Genomic DNA, 19,908 nt, shown 5'->3' with positions numbered 1-19,908 from the left:
TAGCAGCCCACTGACCACCCAGAGGTTGTCTCCTAACACTGGGTACACATGCCCTTCCAGTGTCCTGTGTAAAACCCTGGGTTCCCTGTCATACCATCCCAGTCAAGTGACACATGACTGTATGATAACCAAAGAACAGTAGGTGCCACTTCTTCAGTCTTTGGGGCAGGTGCTATGCCAGACACTGAGTTATGCCACTTAATCCTCACAACCACCTCTGGAGTGGATTTTATCCTCACTTTACAAATGTGGACTCCAATGCCCAGAGAGGTTATGAGCCTTGCCTAAGGTCACAAAGCTGGGCAATGGAGAGCTGGCATCCAAACCCAGGTCTGACTGACTCCAAATCACATGCTGCTAATACCGACTCTACACTGTGTGGCCCTGCACCTCTTCTGGAAACAACTGAAATGTGACTTCAAACCACAGGATCTGATTCACCTTGAAATTTCAACACAGCGTGAAGTTAAAGTTGTGTTGAGAGATGTCGGCCTCTTATCCCAACAAGAACCTCCTCAGAGCCAGGGACTCAAGGGAGAAGATGGACTGGGCGCCCAGCTCCATCTTGCTGCAGGCTGTTGGTGTACCTGCCTCCTGGTCCCCTGGCCTGACCTTCTGACCTGCCGCATGTGTTGGCCTCCTTTGGCCGCCTGCCCAGTTCCTCGAGCTCTGGGTGCTTCCCTTTGACCCACTGCCAGCTCTGACCAGCCATGTGGTCACTGGTCCAGGCATTCCTCTTTCCCTGATTACAGACCTCTCCCTCCTTCCCACCTGGGCCCCACCTTGACAGCTGGCTTTGGCCTTAGCCAGGTCTGAATCCTGCGTTTGTTTCACTTCCCATGCTGGGCCTCGCTTCTTTGTTTTGTTTCTTACCGTGACTTTGACCAACAACAGAGGCTGGTGCTCCTGTATCGCTCTTGCAGCCCCTCCTTCCTGATACCCTGACACTTGGTCCTGCCATTAGGTTTGCGGCTGTCGAATTACCTTTCTGGTTTTTATACTGCCTGGGTGCTGTCCAGCCATAGAGTCCGTCTCCAGGCTCCTCGTCCCTCAGAACAGTGTCATACTTGGATAGAGTTTCTGTGGCATAGATATCATCATCTTCCTCTTCCAGGGCACCTACACCAAAAGCCTTTAAAAAACAAGGTTTCAAACTGAGTACAGGTGTTAGGGTATGTCTGGGATCTTCAGGGTTATAAAGCTACTTTAAGGATGTGATTGGAAACCACGTTAGCACTTCAAGATCACCAAGAGAGAAGTGAACGGAGGTCCCAGATCAATACACACACATAAGTTTTTTGGAAAACAATGACCAGAGGTGAATGCCATGTCCCCAGTGCCAACGCTGCCCTCCAGTCCCCACAACAGCCATGGCTCCAGGTCCCAGCACAAGAAGAGGAGTGGAGAACAAAGCCAAGCAGCAGCGTAGGGGTGGAAATGTGGCTTCCGAGAGGAGAAAGGCAGAAATGTTCATCGACTGATCAATGCGGCCTGGGCCAACGCTGGTGGCTGGGGTCTAAGGACCGCTGCTACTCTACTGCCCGCTGGAAGAACTCCTAGTCTCTGCAGGAAGGAGCCTCTAACAAGTAGCATTTTTGTTTAAAAGACTGAGAAAACAAACAAACAAAAAAAAAAACACGTTTATAAAAAGAAAAGGTGGCCAGGCACAGTGGCTCATGCCTGTAATTCCAGCACTTTGGGAGGCCGAGGCAGGTGGATCACCTGAAGTCAGGAGTTTGAGACCAGCCTGGCCAACATGGAAAACCCCATCTCTAATAAAAATACAAAATTAGCCGGGGTGGTGGCCCATGCCTGTAATCCTGCTACTCGGGAGGCTGAGGCAGCAGAATCGCTTCAACCCAGGAGGTGGAGGTTGCGGTGAGCTGAGATCGCGCCATTGCACTCCAGTCTGGGCAACAAGAGCGAAACTCTGTCTCAAAAAAAAAAAAAGTGGGGGGGCCAGGCGCAGTGACTCACGCCTGTAATCCCAGCACTTTGGGAGGCCGAGGCAGGTGGATCACCTGAAGTCAGGAGTTCGAGACCAGCGTGGCCAACATGGTGAAACCCCGTCTCTACTAAAAAATACAAAAATTAGTCAGGCATGGTGGCACATGCCTATAATCCCAGCTACTCAGGAGGCTGAGGCAGGAGAATCACTTGAACCCGGGAGACAGAGGTTGCAGTAAGCCAAGATCGCACCACTGCACTCCAGCCTGAGTAACAGAGCGAAACCCCGTCTCAAAAAAAAAAAAAAAGAAACGGTAATAATGAAATGGTAAAGTCACCATTTTTAAAATGCATTTTAAGAAAGAATCTTTGACCTGATTCCATTTGAGGATTAGGGGGAAAAAAAGAAAATAAAGAACCTCTAAAAAGAAGAAAGAAAGAAAGTAGACTCATTTATCAATGACTCCCCCTTTATAAAATAGAAAATAATTTTACCTGGCCTGAAATTCCCAATTTTCTTCCTTTATTCAATCCAATTTCTCCAAGATCGCCAGCTCTCTCAGAACCACCACTGAAAAGATTAAAATGTTCTCCCGAAGTTCCAAACAGTGCCTGGTGGGGATCCAGGCCCTTGTAGGCCAGACCGTGCACATTATCTTTAGGTGTGAAATCCACAGGTGTGACATCTTTGGGTGCAAAGGTCACATTATCGGGCAAGTAGTCATCATCTTCACCCTATTTCCGTTTAAAGTAAAATTAAGGTGAGTCACTGAATCATGCAAAGTAAACCCACAAAATACTAATTGAAAATGCAGTGATTAATGCCACACAGAACAATTAGCAAACTTTCATTGGTGCTGTTACAAATGACTAAATCACTTTCTGGCACAAAGGATGCTAACACCAACTCCATTTTATGAAGCTGAACAGACCTGGGTATCTGTGGTGCTGGCATGTTGCTGAATATGTATGCTGATATAATGAGGATAGCTTTAGGGTATGAGTATTTCAATGTATAGTTATTGGATCTGATTTCTAAAATTGTCTCCAACCCTAAAATTTCACAGTCATACAGAAACAGGTGCTATTGCACCAAACTGAAGGTCAGTCAGACCGTGCAATACCTCAGATCCTTCCGAGCTTCCAGGGGGTAATGCACAGCCATAGATTTTGACTCCAGGATCTAGAAAAGAGATTTCAAATGCAATAGTCATGAGTGACTACAAATAGAAAACCCCAACCAGGCCGGGCGCGGTGGATCACACCTGTAATCCCAGCACTCTGGGAGGCTGAGGTGAGAGGATCGCTTGAGCCCAGGAGTTCAAGACCAGCCTGGGTAACATAGTAAGATTCTGCCTCCACAAAAATTTTTTTTAAAAATGGCTGGGCGGGGAAGTGTGGGGAAAGGAAGGAGAGATCAGATTGTTGCTGTGTCTGTGTAGAAAGAGGTGGGCATAGGAGACTCCATTTTGTTCTGACTAGGAGAAGTTCTTCTGCCTTGGGATGCTGTTGATCTATGGCCTTTCCCCCAGCCCCATGCTCTCTGAAACATATGCTGTGTCAACTCAGGGTTAAATGGATTAAGGGCGGTGCAAGATGTGCTTTGTTAAACAGATGCTTGAAGGCAGCATCCTCTTTAAGAGTCATCACCACTCCCTAATCTCAAGTACCCAGGGACACAAACACTGCAGAAGGCCGCAGGGTCCTCTGCCTAGGAAAACCAGAGACCTTTATTCATGTGTTTATCTCCTGACCTTCTCTCCACTATTATCCTATGACCCTCCCATATCCCCCTCTCCGAGAAACACCCAAGAATGATCAATAAATACTTCATAAATTAAAAAAAAAAAAAAAAAAAAAAGAAAAAAAGAAATGTAAGATCTTGCTATTGTTATGCAATTATAAAATCTTCCATTCCTTGCTTTTTCCTTGGTTGCTGGCCTAGAAACTAAATCAATTCTGTTCTCTTTTTATTTTTTAAAAATAATCTCAAACATGTGAAATTGCTGATATTTTAATATATTGCTGATGTTTCATCTAAAAAAAAAAAAAAAAAAAAAAAAAAATGGCTGGGCAAAGTGGCTCATGCCTGTAATCCCAGTACTTTGGGAGGCTGAGGCGGGGTGGATCACGAGATCAGGAGTTCAAGACCAGCCTGACCAACATGGAGAAACCCTGTCTCTACAAAAAATACAAAAAAAATAGCCAGGCATGGTGGCGCAAGCCTGTAATCCCAGCTACTCAGGAGGCTGAGGCAGGAGAATCGCTTGAACCCAGGAGGCAGAGGTTGCAGTGAGCCGAGATCGCACATTGTACTTCAGCCTGGGCAACAAGAGCAAAACTCCATCTCAAAAAAAAAAAAAAATCACTGATAGTCTTCAGAGGTACATGGGTACATTTATAAAACGTGCTACAGCATTACGGTGAGAGGCAGATAACTGGGAATTGTTTTAGAAACAGGGTCTCGCCCTGTCACCCAGGCTGAAGTACAGCGGCATGATCACAGCTCACTGTAGCCTCAACCTTCTGGACTAAAGCCATCCTCCCACCTCACTCTCCTGAGTCGTAGCTGGGACTACAGGTGTGCTCCACCACGCCTGGCTAATTTTGGTATATTTGGTACAGGCAGGGTTTCACCATGTTGCCCAGGCTGGTCTCAAACACCTGGGCTCAAAGATCCTTTCACCTCAGCATCCCAAAGTGCTAGGATTATGGGTATGAGTCACTGCACCCAGCCAAGAATCATTTTCTACCAGCACCTGCCCTACCTGGCAGTAATGTGCTCAATGAGTAACCAATACTGCCCCACAGCATCAGGAACCCAAAAGAAATGACTGTTGCCCTCAAAGAGTCACTTACAGTCTGGCTGGGGAGACTTAGGGCAAGAAATAAGGAACAAGTAACAATGTTAAACTGTGACAGTTTGGGGGAGGGTGGGAAACATGAACTCTCACATGCTGCTGGCAGAAGCATAAACTAGCACAAGCCTTTCTGGAAGCTGTCATGCATTACACATAAAAAGCCTTAGAAGACGCACGTGCCACTGGGCCCAGCTATTTTGTTTATTGGAATTTGCTCAGGCAATCCTCAGCCTGGGCCTGGGCAACATGGCAAAACCCTGTCTCTACAAAAAATACAAAAAATTCAACTGGCGTAGTGGCACATGCCTGTGGTCCCAGCTACTTGCAGGGCTGACGTGGGAGGATCACTTGAGCCCAGGAAGTCAAGGCTGCAGTGCGCTGGGATCGCACCACTGCACTCCAGCCTGGGCAACAGAGCAAGACCCTGTCTCAAAAAAAATAAAAAATAAAAAATAAAAAACAAAGTACACTGCAGCAGTGATACCAGTTAATCAATTAACATACACACCAGGTTTCTGTCGGCGTGGACGTCTCTTTACTCGAGGACCAACTCCTTGTCCTTCTTTCCAACCCATTTTTCTTAGCAATTCGAAACCAACAGATAATCTAGGATAGCAAGGCATTGAAAATGAACTTTTCAAAATAACATTAACAAAGAGTATAAAATAAGCGGCTTCTGAGTTCCTGCTCAGTTCCTAGGCCTGTCTTGCCTGGGCCCTTGCCCTCACCCACATTACAACTGGCATGACCCTGCCATTCCAGCCACAGCAGGCTGCGCTGGGGTGCACGCCTGAACTGGGGAAGTCAATCAGATGACCTCTCTCTTGGGCCTTTACGATGGGATCACAAGGACTCTAGACAGTCCTTGTCAAGCATGTGGCCTGGGAATCCCTGAAGGTCTAAGGCTGCCATATCAGGCCACAAGCCCAGGAGCACAACAAGGAGATACACAGAAAGTGAGGGTAGAAGGAGGCAGACAGGAGTGAGGCTATAAGGTCTGGAGGGGTGGTGGGAGAAGTCACTGCAATTCCTAACAGCTCTCCAGCCTCTGCGAGCCCCAGCAGCACAGCTAGTGGCTGGAGTTCTTAATCTGTCCGTGCAATGACAGTGCAAGATCCTTTAGGCAAAACCCCCTTTTTCACTTAGACTTTGAGCCTAAGAAGGCTTGTCTTACTTGCAATCAAACTATCCCTCAGCAAGAGAATCATACATATGCAAAACACCAGTGCTAAGATCACAACAGTCAGAAGGAAATGCTCACTTTGCTGGCGTTATGAGGTCATCAAGGAGGGTGGCTCCAGGAATAGGGGCAGTGGCAGCGGCCAACTGCCTGGCCTTTTCTCGTATTCTGTCTTTGGTTTTGGAGGAAAAATCGTCTGTGGTGACAATTGCTTTAGGTGCTATCCCAAATTCACTAAGATCCTTCAAAAAAATTCAAACAGAATTACATTATTTGGAAAGTGACTATACACAATACATCACATAGTTTTATTTCTGTTAAAAAAAAAAAGTTAAAACTACAAAATTTAGGTCTGGATCAGCAGAGTGACAGACATACACACTGACTCTATTTTTTATTTATTTATTTTTTTGAGACAGAGTTTCTCTTTTGTTGCCCAAGCTGGAGTGCAGTGGCGCAATCTGGGCTCACTGCAACCTCCGCCTCCCGGGTTCAAATGATTCTCCTGCCTCAGCCTCCCAAGTAGCTGGGATTACAGGTACACACCACCATGCCTGGTTAATTTTGTGTGTTTTTAGTAGAGATGGGGTTTCACTATGTTGGTCAGGCTGGTCTCGAACTCCTGACCTCAGGTGATCCACCCACCTCAGCCTCCCCAAGTGCTGGGATTACAAGCATGAGCCACCGTGCCCCGCCTCACACTGACTTTAGAACCTCATCCTCACACAAGGTAAAGCCAGTGGCCAAGGGCAGGGCATGATAGTCGCTGCTCATTAGGGCCACCCGGAGCATGACCAAGCTGGGAAGACAGGAAGTAATGGCCGTGTTCTTCTCGACAGTATCTCAAAGGTCAGCGTGAAAGGAACAAAGCTTGGAGTCCCAGCCAGCAAGCATTCACAAGTGTGAGTGCCAGGCCAAAGTCAGGTGCCTTTGCCTTTACTGGAGCAGATGTTGCTGGCTGCCTGTCCAACCATTGGCACGTTTCCTCTTTCCTTGCAGAGTCCTGATGTTGTCTAGGCACCTGCCTTCCTCTGCACCGCCACACACTGCAGGAGTGGTACTCCCAGTGTTGGGGAGGCAGGATTACGAAGTGGGGCTTTGTGTCTTATCTAAGCCAGTCATTTTGATCCCACTTTCCTTGCCAGGGACTGCGTTAGGAATGGGCATGTAAAACAATTTGTGCAAGCAAATGTAGAGAAAATTCATGGTAGGACTTATATGAAAGGCTACTTTGCTTTTAAGAAAAGAGACTGCCGGGTGCGGTGGCTCACACCTGTAATCCCAGCACTTTGGGAGCCCACGGTGGGTGGATCACCTGAGGTCAGGAGTCCGAGACCAGCCTGGCCAATATGGTGAAACCCCATCTCTACTAAAAATACAAAAATTAGCCGGGCATGGTGGTGCACACGCCTGTAATCCCAGCTACTCGGGGGAAGCTGAGGCAGGAGAATCACTTGAACCTGGCCAGCAGAGGTTGCAGTGAGCCGAGATAGCGCCACTGCACTCCAGCCTGGGCAAGAGAGCAAGACTCAGTCTCAGGAAAAAAAAAAATAGAAAAGAAAAGGGACCAAGAGGAAAGTTCTCTTGAGCAATGTCATCCTGGATGTGCCACCTGGAACTACTACAGCCATTTTGCAATCATGAGGAGAGGTAGTATAAGGACAAGCTGCCAACAGAAGACTGAGAAGACAGAGCCTGGGGTCTCAGCACATCTAGACTTCTTGCTACATGAGATATGTTTCCTTCTAGATGATGCTACTCAAAAAAAGAATGAGACTTCCTTCCCTCTTACCTGCAGCCTCACACATGCTGATATAAATGTTTTATTTAATCTTTTTTTTCCTTCAACTTTTATTTTAAGTTCCAGGGTACATGTGCAGGATGTGCAGGTTTGTTACATAGGTAAACGTGTGTCATGGAGGTTTGCTGCACAGATCAACCCAACACCTAGGTATTAAGCCCAGCATGCATTAGCTATTCTTCCTGATGCTCTCCCTCCCTATTTAATCTTTATCATGGGTGAATCCGCGACCAGGTTTTAAGGCAGCAGAAGTTTAATTTTAGTGCAGTCACTCACAGTTCTTTACTGCAGTGTGCCTGAGAGTTACTGGGGAAAGCTGCAGACCCAGCACCATGGATACTGAGCTTTTGAGGCAATAGAGGCTTTTTTTTTTTTTTTTTTTTTTTGAGAGGGAGTCTTGCTCTGTCACCCAGGCTGGAGTGCAATGGCACAATCTCGGCTCACTGCAAGCTCCGCCTCCTGGGTTCACGCCATTCTCCTGCCTCAGCCTCCCGAGTAGCTGGGACTACAGGCGCCCACCACCACGCCCGGCTAATTTTTTGTATTTTGTTCAGTAGAGACGGGGTTTCACCGTTAGCCAGGATGGTCTCGATCTCCCGACCTCGTGATCCGCCCATCTTGGCCTCCCAAAGTGCTGGGATTATAGGCGTGAGCCACCGCACCCAGCCACAAGGCTTTTCAAGTAAATTGCCTGTATATGACTTTCCCCTTACACTCTTGATTTTAGAAATTGGCCCCAGTATAAAATGCTCCTCCAATGAACAAGACTCTACTGATGTACAGGACACTGTACATCAAATACCTAAAAGATAAAGCCTTACAAACAAAGAGGAAATCGTACATTGGACCTTCTGGGGAGAGAGAAGGCACTTACAGCAACCAACTAGACCTGTCCCACCAGCTTATTGGCAATTAAAATTTTGCACACCCACCTCTTCATCCATAAAATCTTCAGGACCAAGAACAGATTTGTCTGCTCTGTTCTGTCGTGAAGACACAAAGGTAGAGGGTGTCCATCCTGAAAAAAAAAGAGTTTAGAACTTTACAATCCTAGAGAGTATTTGGGTCTATGAGTAAACGATTAAATAACATGTATGGACTTGAAATTCTCAATAACTATAAACTCTTAGCTACTTCCCATCTCACTGCTTATATAGACGTAATTATTCCACATAAATTTCTTATTAATCCCTGTATCCCCTGATGCAAAACTTAGTGGATACATTAAGGTTTCCCCATAAGAAAGTGAAACCAAGGGATATAGAATTACACATTGAAAGTTAAACTGAAATGAACACAAGCAGATCTGAGCGGACAGATGCAAGGTCACCTTAAAATGCAGGACCTGAGACCAGCAACCTCCATTGGCATATTAACATATCTAAAGAAATGATGTGATCGCTTCTAGGCCTTTTGGCTAAGATCAAGTGTAAAGATATGATGTCAAGGTGTTTTAATCAGTCACGATGGATAAAGAGAGAGTAACAGAAGGAATCCAGGCAACATTCACGGTACCCTGGCCAAAGACTCAACCTAGCAGGTCCAAGGGCAATGGCTCTGCCAGGCCCCCAGTTCCAACAGACACTGGAATCCTATAACTAATGGCCTTGTTCCCTGACCATGGTTACCGAGCATGTGCCATGTCCACAAAGAGGGAATGCTCTGGAGGTCACCTATGTCTGTAACCTATGCACATAAAGTTGTTTAGTTTTCTCTAAGAGGGATGCACCTCCTTCCTGATTCTCTCCAAGGGCCTCGTGAGCTGAGGCATCTGGGGAAGGTCTACTCTCAGTAGGCGCACCACTACACTAAAGCCTGGGTGACAGAGTGAGACCCTGTCTCAAAAAATAAATTAATTAATTAAATAAAATTGTAAGGCCAGGCACGGTGGCTCACGCCTGTCATCCCAGCACTTGGGGAGGCTGAGTCGGGTGGATCACTTGAGGTCAGGAGTTCGAGACCAGCCTGAACAACATGGTGAAACCCCATCTCTACTAAAATACAAGCATCAGCCGGATGTGGTGGCAGGTGCCTGTAGTCCCAGCTACTCGGGAGGCTGAGGCAGGAGAATCGCTTGAACCCAGGAGGCGGAGGTTGAAGTGAGCCGAGGTCGTGCCATTGCACTCCAGCCTGGGTGACAGAGCAAAACTACATCTCAGGAAAAAAAAAAAATTATAAAAGATCTAGCCCATCTTTTTCTTGATAATTGCTATGTGAGTTAATCAGTTCATCTTCCGTGCTCACTTCGGCAGCACATATAATAAAATCAGTTCATCTTCCATTCATAACTGAGATATAGAAAGCCATTTCTTCCAGTTCAAAAAAATGCTTCTAGATTAATATATTTTAAAACATACAATACTTTAAACAACTTGGCATTTATAAAAGTACATAACATAAAAGATTTAACTGACTTTGCCCCAGGTAGAGAGCACTGAGGAGCCAGTCTTGCTGTGGTCCCCAGTGTCTGAAGAGGGCACCTGGTGACTCTTCCCTCAGCACTAATGCCATGCTGGCTCCTTAATCTCTCTGACCCTTGGTGGCCTCATCTGCAAGATCCCTGTGACACCCGCCCTCCTCACTCACTCAGTCACGAGAGACAGTCAATGATTAACTGAAAGACTCTGTTTAAGAGTATTTCGTGAATGGCAAGACACAATAAAAACCGAAGTCATTATCATCATTTAATCATCTGATTAGGAGGTATGCATTTTTTTACAAAGTGGAAGAAAACTGTTTCACCATAAGGTTGCAATCAATGAACAAGATACAAGTTGACTCTGGAAACATCCAAATATCCAAAGAACACAAGAGGTTACAGTGTATGTTCAGAGAAAGCTGAGCGCGGTGGCTCACACCTGTAATCCCAGCACTTTGGGGGGCCAAGACAGGCGGATCACTTGAGGCCAGGAGTTAGAAACCACACTGGCCAACATAGTGAAACCCTGTCTCTATAAAAATACAAAAAAATTAGCTGGGCTTGGTGGCAGGCGCCTGTAATTCCACCTACTTAGGAGGCTGAGGCAGGAGAATCGCTTGAACCCGGGAGGCGGAGGTTGCAGTGAGCCACAATCACACCACTGCCCTCCAGCCTAGGCAACAGTGCAAGACTCCATCTCAAAAAAAAACGCAAAGGTGGCCGGGTGCAGTGGCTCACACCTGTAATCCCAGCACTTTTGGAGGCCAAGGTGGGCAGATCACTCAAGATCAAGACTTTGAGACCAGCCTGGCCAACATAGTGAAACTCTTGTCTCTACTATAAGTATTTTTTTTTTTAATTAGCCAGGTGTAGTGGCATGTGCCTGTAATCCCAGCTAATTGGGAGGCTGAGGCAGGAGAATCGCTTAACCCAGGAGGCAGAGGGTGCAGTAAGCCGAGATCACACAACAGCACTCCAGCCTGGGCGACAGAGCAAGACTCCATCTCAAAAAAAAAAAAAAAAAAGCAAGGGTGAGGGAGAATCAATATTTTGATCATTTGCTTTAATGGTATAATAGCTACAATTAGGAAAATCATACCTTCTTTTGAGCCAACAGTATTGAAGTATCCAGCAGAGAAACCTCCGCTAAAGGCCCCGTGGAATCGTTTATACCTTCCTTTTTCATCTCTGACAGTCTGATCCTGAAGAGGGATTGGTTTCTTTGGTCTTTCACCTAAAAAAAAAAAAAAAGTTTTTTAAATGAAAAAGGGAGAAGGAAATGGTCGGTTCAAATTTAGGGAAAATATCACTTTTTAAACATCATAAATTGTTTACTTCTTATAATTCAAATATAATCATTTAAATTGTTATTCCTAGATTTTACTACTTTATATAGCCTAGAAAACAATATATTTATAAGCTTATGTTATAATGATTGCCCTCTTTTCCCACTAAATTCCATTACAAAACCTGGTCAACATGGCAAAATCCCGGCTCTACTAACAAATACAAAAATTAACCGGGCATGGTGGTGGATGCCTGTAATCCCAGCTACTCGGGAGGCTGAGGCAGGAGAATCGCTTGAACCCGAGAGGTGGAGGTTGCGGTGAGCCGAGATCACACCACTGCATTCCAGCCTGGGAGACAGAGCGAGACTTCTCCCCCCGCAAAAAAAAAACAATTATATTGTCAGGAGAGTTCAGACAGATGAAATTGAAATCTCCTGGCTTCAAATGAAGGGCGCAGAAGCTGGGGTGGCACGTGGCAAGGAGAGAAACACTTCCATACCTTTTCTAGAACTTCATACCATCCCTGAATCTGGCATTTTTCCTTTGGTATTGCCTATTTTCCCCAACTCCTAAGAGTTTCCTTAATTTCTGTGAATTGGGCCGGGCGCGGTGGTTCACGCCTGTAATCCCAGCACTTTGGGAGGCCGAGGTGGGCGGATCACAAGGTCAGGAGATCGAGACCATCCTGGCTAACACAGTGAAACCCCATCTCTACTAAAAATACAAAAAAAATTAGCCGGGCATGGTGGCGGGCGCCTGTAGTCCCAGCTACTCGGGAGGCTGAGGCAGGAGAATGGCGTGAGCCTGGGAGGCAGAGCTTGCAGTGAGCCGGGATCTCACCATTGCACTGCAGCCTGGGTGACAGAGTGAGACTCCGTCTCAAAAAAAAAAAATTTCTGTGTATCTCCTGATTCCACAGTGTTCTTTAAACCTATCCCTTTTCCTACTTTGTTGAAAGGGCTGGGTTGTGACATCACACAAGCAAGGGAATTTAATCTAATACACTTTAGGCCTAGCCTAACAATTCCTTAGGTTTAAAGTCCCAGGTACTATGGCACAAATTACTGCCTCATTTTATCAACTGCAATCCAAAATCGTGAATTTATTTAAATTAAAAAAAAAAAAAAAAAAAAAAATCAAGTTATTTTCAAAGGTTCACAAGAGGAAGTAGGTTATACAGTGGTTAAGGGTATGAGTTAAGGGGTGAGAGTCACAGTGCTCTGGAATTTCAAGCCAACTCCCTTTACTGGCGCTGGACTTTGGTCAGCCTTGACTCTCTGTGCCTCAATTTACTTATCTGAAAAATAGAAATGGCATTAATGGTAACAGCTATTTCATAGAGTTGTTATGCAAATTAAATGCCTATAAAGTACTTAACAAGAAGAGGGAGACACAAGAAATACTTTATTTTTTCTTTTTTGAGATGCAGTCTCTGTCACCCATGCTGGAGTGCAGTGGCATGATCTTGGCTCACTGCAACTTCTGCCTCCCGGGCTCAAGTGATTCTCCTGCCTCAGCCTCCCAAGTAGCTGGGATTACAGGCGTGAGCGACTGCGCCCAGCCAAGAGCCCAGGCTTAAAGACCTAGAGACCTGAATTCAAATCCCCTTCTACTACTTGTTAAGATTTGTCATCAGCCGGGTACGATGACTCACGCCTGTAATCCCAGCACTTTGAGAGGCTGAGGCGGGTGGATCACCTGAGGTCAGGAGTTTGAGAACAGCCTGGCCAACAGCGTGAAACCCCGTCTCTACTAAGATACAAAAAATTAGCCAGGCATGGTGGCAGGCACCTGTAATCCCAACTACTCGGGAGGCTGAGGCAGATGAATCGCTTGAACCTAGGAGGAGGAGGTTGCAGTGAGCCAAGATCATGCCATTGCACTCTAGCATGGGTAACAGAGTGAGATTCTGTCTCAAAAAAAAAAAAAAAAATTGTCATCTTGAACAAGTTACTTCATCACTCTAAGCCTCAGCCTCCACAACTGTAAAATCAGGGTAATAAAGAAGCCCATCTTTGTAGGGTGGTAATGAGGATTAAATATCATATGTAAACAGCTGAGCACAGTCCCTGGCTATGGGGGGAAATCAGTTAATATCAGCTACAATGTCTTTTCCCTCTAAAGGACTAAATTACAACTTGGGTCCCACAACCCAAGATGTTCACCATTTCATGGAAATGCAGTACATACACTACATTACTATATATGCACTTGGCATCATTCTTGGCTATGGCAGAGCTTCTCAATCTCAGCACATTTTGTGCTGGAGAATTCTTTGTTTCAGGGGAATGTTCTGTGCACTGCAGGATGTTCAGCAGCATTCTGGGCCTATGGCAGCAGCTTATGCCCCACAGGCATGACAACCAAAAAGGTCTCCAGGCATTGCCAACTGTCCCACTGCTCTACGGTAAGAGGGAACAGGTGCTGCCAGTGCTTGGTGCTATTCTTGAAGTGCTTCTGATCTCGAAGGGGAGGTAAGATCTGCAGACAACTGAGTACAACCTGTGGCGGCAGATGATGAGGACCAAGCAATGTGGCCAACTAGCTCCCACAGGTCTCCTAAGCAGAAGGCACCACCTCTAACCAGTGACGGAACAACTCCAGAAAGGAGGTGGGTGGCATTTTAGCCAGGCCATGTCCTAATTACTGCTACTAATGACAACTAATTCCTTCCTTTAGTACATATTATCTCATTTATCATACCCTGATAAGGATACTGATTAAGTAACTTCCCTGAGACTCACTGCTAGTAAGCAGAAAGGTGAAACCAGATCTCAGCTCTGTCTCCAAGCCAGAGATGTCTCCTATACTGTTCCTCCCTCTCATTCCCTGACCAAAAGTTCAACGAGCCCCTGGTTGGCTAATGGTTACATTTTTTTTTAAGGGGTGGGGGAGTCAGGTGCGGTGGCTCACACCTGTAATCCCAGCACTTTGAGAGGCCCAGGTAGGAGTGGTTCGAGTCATTAGAAGCAGTGCTTTGAGAGCAGCCTGGGCAACATAGTGACACAATTTTTAAAATTAGCCGGGCATGGTGGTATGCGCCTGTAGTCCTGGTTACTGGGGGCTGGGGGGTGCTGAGCTGGGAGGATCGCTTGAGCCCAGGAGGCCATAATCATGCCACTGTACTCCCGCCTGGGGGATAAAGCAGGACTCTGTTTCAAAAACAAAAACAAAAAGTTGATGAGGGCCTTGCCATGCAAGCAGCCCTTCTAGAGCCGGGGTGTAGAAAACTGAACAAAACTCTGCTCCTGCTCAGGACACTCCGAGCCCAGCAGAGAAGACCTGCACGTACTGGAGCACTTCTGACAATGAGAAGGTCTGCAACATCAGCCACCGTTAGGAATAAGCAGAATTTTGATAGCTGCAGATAGGGACACGACAGAGGCACTGACTCCCACCAGTAAACAGAAGGAGGGATAAAAGGGCAAAGTCGCTGGGCACAGTGGCCCACGCCTGTAATTCCAGCACTTTGGGAGGCCGAGGCGGGCGGATCACCTGAGGTCAGGAGTTCAAGACCAGCCTGGCCAATATCGTGAAACCCCGCCTCTACTAAAAATACAAAAATTAGCCAGGCGTGGTGGCACACGCCTGTAAGCTCAGCTACTCAGGAGGCTGAGGCAGGACAATCGCTTGAACCTGGGAGGCGGCGGTTGCAGTGAGCAAAGATCACGCCATTGCACTCCAGCCTGGGCAGCAGAGAAAGACTCCATCTCAAAAAAAAAAAAAAAGGGCAAGGTCAGGTGTATTGAGAAAGTCCAGTCTAACAGGAGGCTAAGGAATGAGCGGAAGATGGAACCAGAAAGGCGGACAGTGCAGGGGGCCTTGAACATGGTGCTGCAGGGTTTATGGTATGTCCTGGGGCTGAGGGAAGCCACAGTTAGTTTTAAGTGTGAGAGTCACAGCATCAAGGAGGAGAAAATTGGCCCTAAAATTAATCTGGGTATAGAATGAGCTGTAGATAAGAATTCTAGAACCAAGTGGAAGTGTCTAAGGAAAGAATAGGTAAGTATCTGGCCCCCTTCTTTCCAGATTAGAAGGCCTATGTGTCTATAAAGTTCAACCACTGTCACCAGGCTCCCTGGTTAACTCTTAACTAATAAACCATTCTGTCAGGGCCAGCAACTTTAATTAAAATGGAGTTCTTCTCTACCAATGCCTGTCTAACCTGTCACTAAAACTTCAAAGCAGGGAGTAAAAATAGTTATTAGTCTAGTGTGTTATATTGTAAAATACAGACAGAGTGCATTTAAATTTCAAAGTGCTTAGAAAACTGGCTGGGCATGGTGGCTCACGCCTGTAATCCCAGCACTTTGGGAGGCCGAGGCAGGCAGATCACCTGAGGTCAGAAGTTCAGGTCCAGCCTGGCCAACATGGTGAAACCCTGTGTCTACTAAAAATACAAAAATTAGCTGGGCATGGTGGCGGGCACCTATAATCCCAGCTACTCAGGAGGCTGAGGATGGAGAGTCCCTTGAACCTGGGAGGCAGAGGTTGTAGTGAGCCAAGATGGCGCCATTGCACACCAGCCTGGGTGACAAGAGCGAAACTCTCAAAAAAAAGTGCTTAGAAGACAACGAATCAATCCTCAAAAACTTGTATTACTGAGAAGTTGAAGGATGTTTTTAGTCCAGAAAAACAAAGTCTACAAATCCATGTCCTTTCCTTCTACTTCAAAAGCAAGGTTGGGGGCCACGCGCAATGGTTCATGCCTGTAATTCCAGCACTTTGGGAGGTGAAGGCAGATGGATCGCTTGAGCTAAGGAGTTCAAGACGAGCCTGGCCAACATGGCGAAACCCTGTCTCTACTAAAAATACAAAAATTAGCCAGGCGTAGTGGAATGTACCTATAATCCCAGCTACTTGGGAGGCTAAGGCAGGAGAATCACTTGAACCTGGAAGGTGGAGGTTGCAGTGAGCCGAGATCACGCCACTGCACTCCAGCCTGGACAACAGAGCGAGTCTCTGTAACAAAAAAAAAAAAAAAAAAATGGTTGGGGCCAGGCGTAGAGAGTCACGCCTGTAATTCCAACACTTTAAGAAGCTGAGCTGGGAAGACTACTTGAGGCCAGGAGTTCAAGACCAGCCTGAGCAACACAGAAGGATCCCGTCTCTATTTTTTTTTTTTTTTTGAGACAGAGTCTCACTCTGTCGCCCAGGCTGGAGTGCAGTGGCGCCATCTTAGCTCACTGCAAGCTCTGCCTCCCAGTCTCACGCCATTCTCCCGCCTCAGCCTCCCGAGTAGCTGGGACTACAGGAGCCCCCCCAACCACGCCCAGCTAATTTTTTTTTGTATTTTTAGTAGAGACGGGGTTTCACCGTATTAGCCAGGATGGTCAGGCTCTTCTGACTTCGTGATCTGCCCGCCTCGGCCTCCCAAAGTGCTGGGATTACAGGTGTGAGCCACCACACCCGGCCTCATCTCTATTTTTAAAATAAAAAATGTTGGGCACTGTGGCTCATGCATGCAATCCAGCACTTTGGGAAGCCAAGGTGAGAGCAGGAGTTTGAAATCAGCATGGTCAACACAGCAAGACCCTGTCTCTACAAAAAAGAACTTGGGATAGTGAGTGTAGAACAGAGAGGTCTTAAGAAAATGCAACAGCTGACTTCAAACACATAAAAAGCATTCGGAAGACTAGCCTTTCTCAGCCTTTTGTTTCTTTTGTTTGTTTGTTTGTTACACACAGAGTCTCACTACAATGCCCAGGCTGGTCTCGAACTCCTGACCTCAAGCGATCCTCCCATCTCAGCCTCCCAGAGTGCTGGGATTACAGATGTGAACCACTGTGCCTGGCCCCTTTCTCAACCTTTTGTAAGCCGAGGGTAGAAGAAGGGCCAGTATCCAACAGAAGTTTCCACCAGAACTGTTTATATGAAATAAAGGGGGCATAAGTGGAGATATCCCAGTACAATCAACCTGGCAGGATGTGGTCAGGGTGAAAAAAGGGAGGGGACCCCACCAACAGGAGGTCTGCAAATAAATTGTGGCCCAATGATTCCACCATTCTTCCTCTGCCTTCCCCACAGGGCTAGCACAGCCAACAGCCCTTACTGGACACTCAATACATAACTTGCTGAACAAGTCAAGTCATTAAGTGGAACAGACCAGAAACACAGGAGAGAACCTTGATTCATCTTGCCCCTCACCCCCACATTCCACCAGCAAGTATGGTCAGCTCTGCTTTCAAAATATATCTCCACCCAGACCACTACACTCCACCGCCACTGCTAACTGTCCCATCCATGCCACCATCATCTCCTGACCTCTTTTTGCTAATCTCCCTGCTTCACTCTTACCTATCCCCAACCAGCGTATTCTCAACATCAAAGATAGAATAATATTAAAAACTGGCCGAGCACAGTGGCTCACGCCTGTAATCCCAGCACTTTGGGAGGCAGAAGCGAGAGGATCATTTGAAGTCAGTAGTTCAAGACCAGCCTGGGAAACAGAGCAAAACCCTGTCTCTAGAAATCATATATATCCCTCCCTGTGTAATTTCCCATGACCCTAACCCTAACCCTAATCCTGCACTTAGTATAAGATCCAAACTCTTTACCCTACCACCTAAGATCCAGCCCCTGTCAGCCCCTCTGACATTCTTTTCTACCTGTCTCCCCCGCTGTCGTCTGCTGCAACCATACCCGTCCTGCCTGCCCCTCAATTTCCTAAACTGGCTCCCACACTTCACGGCCTTTGCACTTTATGTTCCTTCTGCCTGAAATGCTTTCCCTCCAGATTTGCTCATGGTTGTTTTCTTCCTCGGTTTCAAGTCTGAGCTCAAACGTCCTCTCTCGGGAAAGACACTGCCTAAGCACCCCCCGCTCTCACACCAACTATTCCGTCATTTTCTTGTTTCTATCTCGCCGCCCCCTTGTTCGGCCACGCTTGTGTCTCCCGTCCCTGTAAATCTCTCTCTGTCGCTGCAGAAGGTGAGCACCCCGAGAGCGCGGCTAACGCCTCCCTCGCCGCCGTGTTCCCAGCGCTGGGAACGATCTAACAACGGTCCAGCACCGACTTGTGCTTTTGTGGCCCGAATCCTGGGCCCTTGGCCTGTTTTCCACAGGCTCCGCCGGCCCATGCGGCCCGCACCTTCTTCCAGAGGCTCCAGCCCGGTCCCATAGCTGACCAGATCCTCTTCGCTGTCACTGTCTCGCGCCGCCATCCTGCTCTTCCGGGCCCCGCCCCCTCACTACGGCGGCCTTGGCAGGCCAAACGCCTTTCCTCTTTCTCCTCCGCGAACCCCTGTGATGCTGGAAGGTTGGGTCCGCGGGCGGGGGAAGGTCTCCTAGCGGCCAGAGCCTGCGCTCCGGATTCTCAGGCCAGTCCTGTGGGAGGCCGTCCCAGGCAGGAGTTGCCTCGGAGGATTTGGCCGCCACGACTTCCCATCCTAGCCCCGCGATGTGCGGGTGAGGAGGAGACTCCTGGCATAAGCTAGAAGCCACCCAACTGTTCCCTGCGAGGCGACACCGATGCCTGCCCAGCCACCTACCCCCGTCCCTCGCGCCAGCCCCCTGCCCTGGCAGCAGTCACTGCCCAGCCCCATCCACTACCACTGCCCACCCAGCCACCTCCAGGGAAGTGACTGAGCTCCCAGATTTCATGCTCGCCCTGTGGGGCTTCACTTTATTTTTATTATTATTATTTTTTACTTTTATTTTGGGTTCAGGGGTACATGTGCAGGTTTGTTATATAGATAAATTGCATGTCGCAAGGGATTTGGGTTACAGATTATTTCCTCCCCAGGTAATAAGCATAGTACCCAATAGGTAGTTTTTCCGATCCTCACCCTCCTCGTAGCTTCCACCCTCAAGTAGGTCCACCCTCAAGTAGGCCCTGGTGTTATTTCCTTTTTTTTTTTTTTTTTTTTTTTGAGACAGAGTCTTGCTCTGTCGCCCAGGCTGAAGTGCAGTGGCCGCGATCTCAGCTCACTGCAACCTCCGCCTCCCAGATTCAAGTGATTCTCCTGCCTCAGCCTCCTGAGTAGCTGGGATTATAGGCGTCCACCCAACCACGCCCTGCTAAATTTTTGTTTGGTTGGTTGGTTGTTGTGGTGGTTTGTTTTTTTTTTTTTTTTTAGATAGAGTTTCGCTCTTGTTGCCCAGGCTGGAGTGCAATGGCACGATCTCGGCTCACCTCAACCTCCGCCTCCAGGGTTCAAGCGATTCTCCTGCCTCAGCCTCCCTAGTAGCTGAGATTACAGGCATGCGCCACTATGTCTGGCTAATTTTGTATTTTTTTTTTTAGTAGAGACGGGGTTTGTCCATGTTGGTCAGGCTGGTCTCGAACTCCTCACCTCAAGCGATCCGTCCACCTCGGCCTCCCAAAGTGCTGGGATTACAGATGTGAGCCACCGCGCCCAGTCTTTTTTTTTTTTTTTTTTTTTTTGTATTTTTAGAAGAGACTGGGTTTC

General features: G+C 47.3%; 1 protein-coding gene across 1 annotated transcript in view; it reads right to left on the bottom strand.

Moving 5' to 3' along the window:
- GPATCH1 (G-patch domain containing 1) overlaps positions 1-18,960 on the bottom strand; it is a 50,835-nt gene extending 31,875 nt beyond the window's left edge. The window contains exons 1-8 of the mRNA XM_024238288.3: positions 18,588-18,960; positions 11,308-11,442; positions 8,722-8,807; positions 6,070-6,230; positions 5,317-5,414; positions 3,072-3,130; positions 2,443-2,682; positions 985-1,132 (exon numbers count right to left, since the gene is read on the bottom strand). Coding sequence (XP_024094056.2) covers positions 985-1,132; positions 2,443-2,682; positions 3,072-3,130; positions 5,317-5,414; positions 6,070-6,230; positions 8,722-8,807; positions 11,308-11,442; positions 18,588-18,660 — 1,000 coding nt within the window. The 5' untranslated portion in view covers positions 18,661-18,960. The remainder of the gene's footprint in view (positions 1-984; positions 1,133-2,442; positions 2,683-3,071; positions 3,131-5,316; positions 5,415-6,069; positions 6,231-8,721; positions 8,808-11,307; positions 11,443-18,587) is intronic.
- Between the last annotated feature and the right edge of the window lie 948 nt (positions 18,961-19,908).

The sequence above is a fragment of the Pongo abelii genome, chromosome 20 (genome assembly GCF_028885655.2).
Source record: "Pongo abelii isolate AG06213 chromosome 20, NHGRI_mPonAbe1-v2.0_pri, whole genome shotgun sequence".
Lineage (NCBI taxonomy): Eukaryota > Metazoa > Chordata > Mammalia > Primates > Hominidae > Pongo > Pongo abelii.
The sequence above is the reverse complement of the archived record's forward strand: the minus strand, read 5'-3'. Positions and strand labels throughout refer to the sequence as shown.